Source organism: Rutidosis leptorrhynchoides, chromosome 2 (assembly GCF_046630445.1).
Source record: "Rutidosis leptorrhynchoides isolate AG116_Rl617_1_P2 chromosome 2, CSIRO_AGI_Rlap_v1, whole genome shotgun sequence".
NCBI classification, from domain to species: domain Eukaryota; kingdom Viridiplantae; phylum Streptophyta; class Magnoliopsida; order Asterales; family Asteraceae; genus Rutidosis; species Rutidosis leptorrhynchoides.
This window is the reverse complement of record NC_092334.1, coordinates 218,084,179-218,091,692: the sequence shown is the minus strand read 5'-3', so window position 1 is coordinate 218,091,692 and position 7,514 is coordinate 218,084,179. Positions and strand designations below refer to the sequence as shown.

Genomic DNA, 7,514 nt, shown 5'->3' with positions numbered 1-7,514 from the left:
TTTATTTTATATTTGAAAAATATAGTCGTTGTAACGTCGTCAGTTGACGTTAACAACCGTTATGTATATATGACCGTTGTAACGTCATTAGTTGACGTTAACGACTGTTATGTACTCGTTATATTAATAATAATTTTAATAAAAGAATTTTATTAGTATAAATATGATTACTATAAAATACATTTAGTATAAATACAAAGATTAAGAGAATAAACATATTATGCATAAATAATAAATTTAAGAATAAACATTAGTATGCATGAAATAAATAATGATTAATTGCATAAGTAATCATAAATGTTAGATAACATAAATATAAATGTTAGTGAAATTAATAAGAGTTAGATTACAGAAATATAATTCAGGCGGTATAACCGACCATATATAACATAAATATAAATGTTAGCGAAATTAATAAGAGTTAGATTACAGAAATATAATTCAGGCGGTATAACCGACCATATATAACATAAATATAAATGTTAGTGAAGTTAATAATAGTTAGATTACAGAAATATAATTCAGGCGGTATAACCGACCATATATAACATAAATATAAATGTTAGTTATGATGATAATAATATTTACCTTACTAATAAATAATAGAAGATAGCGTTAAAGAAATTTTTTATTATTATTATTATTACCTTGATTATTGACTTGTGTGCTTGCTTAGATAAACCTTGATTATATGGAGCACTTCGTGCTGATAACGTGTTATACTTCAGTAGACTTATAACTACCTTTAATGACGTGTTATAATTCAGTAGGCTTATAACTACCTTTAGTGGCCTGGTTTTTGACTGTGGACTATTGATAATTATTAGAAGATATAAAGAGAGAGAGTATATATTATGAAATATATATCAGAAGTGCATCTAATGTAATATTACATGGTACATATTTATAGTACATATAATTATTGTTCAACTTTGAATTCTTATGATAATTGACAACATCATTTTTGACAATTTCATAACACACAAGGGATTAAAGAAATAATAAGAAAAAGCAAAATCAAAACAAAAGCATTCAGATTACATGTCTTTTCAATCTACGTTTCCCCTCATCAATTCCTTCTTCCGATCCAAACATTCTAACCCTAACCCCCCCTTATTTTCTTTTTATCAAAACCCTTCAAATATAATCCTCGTTTTAATCCAATCTTGATAATTCAACATCATATCATCAATCAATTGATATGTCGCATGAAAACAATGCTACAATTACCAGATTAAAGGTGGTAGGGTTTGATGATCCCAAACCTGATTACATTATCATGACGTCACCCGAAGGAATCGGTGACCACGGCCGCGGTGGTTTTGCTCCGTCGTCGTCTTCTATCTCCGGTGATTGTATTAATATCTGGTGGTCGTTTTGGTGGTGGGGGAAATTTGTATTTCTGATTGTGTTTTTGGCCATTTTAGGGTTTTGTTTCTTTGTATGGATTGGACCATATCTAATGGAAAAGGTATGTCTTAATTGTAATGTATCTGTAGTTACATTTCAATTGCATTAATTAATTAATTTATATAATATTGTTAAGTTAACAACATGTATGCTTAGGTACAGTGCTTAAAAATGTACCCACTTAATACCCAATCTCTGTTTTGAGATATGAAACTAATTGCTATTCTAAGGGTTGAACCTGTTTTTGGCGCACAGTTTAAGACTTTTGAGTTTTGACCTTTGAAATTGACCCTTTATGTGCATATATATTGGTTTTGTAGCTATTGTGCATTTACTATTAATACTAAAAACTATACTAGCGATGCAAATAGATTGAGGATTATAGTATTATATCCGAATTTGAAACCGGTCACCACCACTTAGGTATAAGTTTTTTTTGGACAGCGATTGAGATCACCTGAGGGGAACTAAACCACCCGTTGCGATCATCTCCCGTTTCGACTATGCCGATGCAGCGATAATAACCCCGCCCTCATCGCTGTCCGGGAGGAAACCTTGAAACCGATCCAAGGGCACGGCCGAGTAAAACCCCCCTCCCATTTTACCCCCCAAACAATATGGAACAATATGGGAAAGGTGCCATGGGTGAATTCCTCATGGCAGGGATAAATAATATAAGCTATTTAAAAAAGGCCCTTTGGCCTAACGAATAATATAATATAAGATATTAAAAAAAGCTCTTAGGCCTAACGAATAATATAATATAAGATATTAAAAAAAGCTCTTAGGCCTAACGAATAATATAAGCTATTTAAAAAAGGCCCTTTGGATTTTGCTAGAATGTTAGTGGACTTGATTTCTTTTTCTATGGGGCCTTTGATTGTTGTTTTTGGGCCTATTGTGTTTCGTCTTTGCCGCTTTAATTGTGTTTCTCTAGTTCCCCTGTTTCTCAAATCGTATATATGAAAAAGTTGCCCCCTGAAAACAGTGTGCCCTGATCGAGTGATCGGTCGATCGGGTTGCTCCCCCTCTGGGCCTCCCCTGATTGTTGTGGTAACTTGTATGGCGGTCGGAACATGAGTAAACGAACGTGTTACGTGATGAATAAGTCATCTATACAGTGAAGTTTCATACTTGTAATTGAAAGTTTTAAGTAAGATACATCCAATACATTGTTGAGTAAAGTTTCACGCATATTAAAACCGCTAACCATTTCTGGTTACACCAATTTAACTCAAGATTTGATAACCTTTTTTTTTTGTCTGTTAAGTATTGTGTCTTTTTCTCCAGGAAGTTATACCAATTTTGAATTGGGAAACTGATACATTCAGCAAGCCAGTGTTAGCACTTATAATATTTGGTTCAGTAGCGTTATTCCCTGCAATATTTCTACCATCTACACCATCAATGTGGGTTGCAGGAATGAGTTTCGGCTATTGTTTGGGATTTTTATTAATAATTTGTGGTGTTACAATTGGCGTATCACTTCCTTATTTCTTTGGTTCCCTTTATTACCACAAAATTCAAGTAAGTTTATCCACGTTCTTTATCATCATGATATACCTTTTGTACATAAATGGTGGTTTAAGGTGAAAATGTGTTTTTTTTAATGCAGGGGTGGTTAGAAAAATATCCAAAAAAAGCATCAATTATTAGATTATCTGGTGAAGGTGATTGGTATGATCAGTTTAGAGCTGTGACACTATTACGAATATCACCGTTTCCGTACGTTGTGTATAATTACTGTGCGGTTGCTACTGATGTTAAGTTTGTTCCGTACTTGTTTGGAACATTGGTTGGAATGGTTCCAGAAATCTTTGTTGCAATCTACACGTAAGATTATTTTTCATTTGAGACACCTTATATATATTATTATTATACTATACTATACACTAAATACGGCCAACGCCCACCAACCATATCTCGCCACCTCACCTGAAAACACTGTACCTACTACTGTAGCAATTTTTATTTTTTATTTTTTTATGAGGCAAACTAAAAATATAAAAAAAAATCTTTAAACAAAATTGATAAACTAAAAGCCAAATACCCCATCTTCCACTGTTCAACTGTAGCGCCTTTCTTTTTTTTTTTTTTAAATTTCAGTACATCTTTTTTTTTACAAACCCAATCAGATTAATAGGCATCTTTTTTAACAAACCCAATCAGATTCATGAGGCAAACTAAAAAGATAAAAAAATATCTTGAAACAAAATTGATAAACTAAAATTAATCACTTATAAAATGACCACCCCAAACCATCTTCAACAACCACTACGACAAAAAAAACATGGACAACGCCCACCAATCATATCTCGCCACCTCTCCTGAAAACGCTACTGTAGCAATCACTGTAGCTACTGTAGCAATTTTTTTTTTATTTTTTTTTAATGAGGCAAACTAAAAATAAAAAAAAAATCTTGAAACAAAATTGATAAACTAAAAGCCAAATACCCCATCTTCCATTGTTCAACTGTAGCGCCTTTCTTTTTTTTTTTTTCTTAAATTTCAGTACATCTTTTTTTTACAAACCCAATCAGATTAATAGGCATCTTTTTTAACAAACCCAATCAGATTCATGAGGCAAACTAAAAAGATAAAAAAATATCTTGAAACAAAATTGATAAACTAAAATTAATCACTTATAAAATGACCACCGCAAACCATCTTCAACAACCACTACGACAAAAAAAATAAGGCCGCAACCACCATCGGTAATCAACGCCGGCAACAACCGCTGGCAACCACATCTGAAAAATAGATGAAACAAAGAAATGTGATTAAAACCCACAAATTAAATATAAACATAAACACAAATATGAAAGGAAAAAAAGAATCAGATTCAAATTAAAATCTAGAACAGTTGCAACTAATCAATTGGAAGCCTTATAAATTAGAAATTAAAATAGATCAGTACCTTTAGATCGAATAATACATAAAAATATATGCGGTTTAATTGACAGTGAATTATAAAAATCGCCGTCAGCCGAAAAATTTAACGACTCAAAATGAAGCCTGAGATGATAACGAGGGTTTAACCATGGGCGGATCTTCGGAGGGGCAGAGAGGGTTCTGGCCCCTGCAAAGTTCTGTATAAATAACGTCTATGATTCATGAAAAAAATGAAGTTTAATCTTAAAGGAGATGTGAAAATGGTGTTTTTTTGATGGGAGGAGAGTAATTGGAACGGAGGGGGAGAGTAACAGAGGAGACATCAATATCAGTCACCAACTTTTAGTACTTTTTAACTTTTATTGCAACCAACTCTCTTTAGTTTTTGTACAAGTACACATATAACTTTACAATTTAACATATTTTGAGATACGGAGTACTATAATAATTTAACACATTAAAAACAAAAATAGTATTTAGTAAAATAAAATTTTAACTTCATAGGGAAAAATTAATAATTAAACTAAATTTAGAAAAGTATTAGGTATATTTGGTTGCTAAATTTTTTAAGCACAAAAACATTATATTATCGAACGATATTTAGTTAAATCATACGTTTCAAATTATTTTGGCTCTCCCATAAAGTTTGTTCAAGATCCGCCACTGGGTTTAACCTTGAGGAAAAAAGTGAAAATGACCTTTGGGGTAATATAGTGGGCGTGGTTGGAAGTAAGTGCACGTGTTAGTAATTTATGTATACGTACTCCGTATTAGAAACCAAAGATATTTTTGTAAGCCAAGGGTTATGTTATTAATCATCATTTGAGCTGACAACCATATGGATCTAGACATACCGACTTATCAAGTCCATTACATAACATATTATCATTATCATTATCATTATCATTATCATTATCATTATCATCTATCTATTTATCTACAGTTTTTATTAAAATTCTATAACGATGATGTTATTATTAGGCTAATTTCCTTATTTAAAAAAATCAAAAAATAAAAGAAAAAAAATCTAAGCATGATGGGTGATGTCATTAATCTAAATAATTTTAAATTAAAATGTCATTAATCTAAATAATTTTGAATTAAAATTAAATCTTATTAATTAATTATTATCATTAAATGTTATTAATAACTATTTTAATTATTAAAATTAAATAATTTTTAATTATTGAACTAATATTTTATTGGTTAAAAAACAAGTTCGGTGCACATGTTTCAAACTTTTAAACTTGCACTACAAATTTCATAGTCATTTTTCAATGAAATCGTACACAAAAACTTTTTTACACACCGCCGCGAAGCACGGTCCACTTTACTAGTTATATATATTATTTTTAGAGTTCAACAAAGTAAATTTTGTTCTATATCATTTGCGTCTGTTTTTCAGGGGTATAATGATTAGAACCTTAGCAGATGCTTCGAAAGATCAAAGATCACTTGCACCTCTTCAGATTGTATTCACGGTTTGTGGGTTTGTTTTAACGATCGTGACGACTGTAATAGTCACGGTGATTGCCAGAAAACGACTCAGTGAGTTGCAGGAATTGCAGGAAGATGAAGAGCAACTACTATTGTTAGATTAACATCATATGGGTGATCATCGATTGATTCCATATAATTAAAGGCATTTCGGTTCACGAAATGTTTCAATGACAAGTTCAAAACAAAGTTATGCAACTGAAAATGATACTGTACTTTTTAGCTTTCTTTGGTTGTAATCAATTGTTCTCTAAAGTGTATATAATAGTGATCGATAGAATTTTCCTTGCTCAAGTGGCTGGACACTTTTTCTAGTTTTAGTATTAGTTTTCGTATTGATTCATTTTTTTATTAATGATTTATTTTATTTTGTATGTATAAGTTTAATTTTAGCTGATGATATATGTTGAATAAGTGTTGGGTTAGTATCAGTTTTAAGTAGCAGGGGTGGCAAAATGGGTATGCAGTGGAATTATAAATTTTAGTCTAACTGTAATATAAGTATTATTTTTATATTGTATGGTGAATCACACATGAATACGAGTACAAGGGCGCTGAAGTGAACACATATTCATCTAGAAATAATTCAATTTTGATATCCACCGTCTCCAAAAGCATTTTAACAAAGATATATGTTAAGAAATATAAATGACCAATACTCGAAATTAAAGGATAAATAGGACATCAAACAATGAGCAGAACAAGCCTGCTAAATAACGCACCAACGAACCCATAGATGGTACAACCAATGAACTTGATGCAGATGGGGCCACTGGGGTTGGAGCTGGAGCCGGAGCCATTGTTTGTGGTAGAACCGTAATAACGAGCTTCATGTTTCTCAACTCACAGTGCTTCGCAACACCACAAATATACCATTTTCTTCCCGGGGTTTTAAGGGGGGATGATGTCCCGTCCACTTGTCAAAGTTTCATTGGAAGATGTAGTACTACATTGTTCGAAACCAGTGCTATTAACTTTCACCACGGAGTGAATAACAGGCGCATAATTGAATACTGCATAACAATTTAAATAGAAGAATTAAGTTTCTTGAATGTCTAAGAAATGGTAAATGTATGAACATGATATGATATTAAACGAACGAAATGAAATTATATCAATGGGATAATAAGTTACGTACCAAGTGGTGAAAACTTTGTCCTTGGCCCAAGTTTGATAATCGTAGTCATGAGTCCAACCACTTTGGTCACCAACAATGTATTGCGTTGCGGAAACTGTAGTTGCAAGAACAAGTAAGGTTGAGATAAAGAAGATGGTGTTTTGAGATGAGGCCATTTGTAGAATATATATTAATTAGGTCTCAAAAATGGCTTCTAATTTACTTTGTTTAATGAGAAGATGAATAAAAAGCTACAATGGTGTTGGCTATTTATATAGTTTCTAATTAGTTATTTTAGTCACTATTGAGGTCTCAAAGACGCCATATGTACCTGTTACAATGTTGTTGTGGACGACGGCCATGAAATTTAGTCTTTATATTGGTTTGAAGTTTAAACTTATAAAATTTGGGACATAACGTCAAGGATATCCATGTAATTTGTAACAAAAATCACTGTTACTCCTACAATTTTTTCCATTACTGATAGTTCATGTGATTTGCATTTTACTCAAGGATTGTCCCTGTCACTAACGAACGTTAATTATTATGGTTAGATACAGTCATGTGACAAACATGTGAGGGTAACTTTATCTTTTTA

General features: G+C 31.9%; 1 protein-coding gene and 1 pseudogene across 1 annotated transcript; one reads left to right on the top strand and one right to left on the bottom strand.

The window, feature by feature from the left end:
- The first annotated feature begins 1,046 nt into the window (after window positions 1–1,046).
- LOC139891683 (uncharacterized) lies at window positions 1,047–6,095 on the top strand. Its single transcript, XM_071874665.1, has 4 exons — window positions 1,047–1,471; window positions 2,701–2,937; window positions 3,026–3,243; window positions 5,708–6,095. Exons 1-4 carry the CDS (start codon window positions 1,202–1,204, stop codon window positions 5,901–5,903), a joined length of 921 nt encoding a protein of 306 aa, XP_071730766.1. The 5' UTR covers window positions 1,047–1,201; the 3' UTR covers window positions 5,904–6,095.
- Window positions 6,096–6,483: 388 nt separating this feature from the next.
- On the bottom strand, window positions 6,484–7,092 carry LOC139888554 (blue copper protein 1b-like; annotated as a pseudogene).
- Window positions 7,093–7,514: the final 422 nt, after the last annotated feature.

Bases quoted from the DNA above. Each gene is read 5' to 3' on its own strand.
- LOC139891683 (XM_071874665.1), top strand. From the start codon at position 1,202: ATGTCGCATGAAAACAATGCTACAATTACCAGATTAAAGGTGGTAGGG. The intron at 1,472-2,700 runs GTATGTCTTAAT...CTTTTTCTCCAG, and splicing joins GACCATATCTAATGGAAAAG to GAAGTTATACCAATTTTGAA. The intron at 2,938-3,025 runs GTAAGTTTATCC...TTTTTAATGCAG, and splicing joins TTTATTACCACAAAATTCAA to GGGTGGTTAGAAAAATATCC.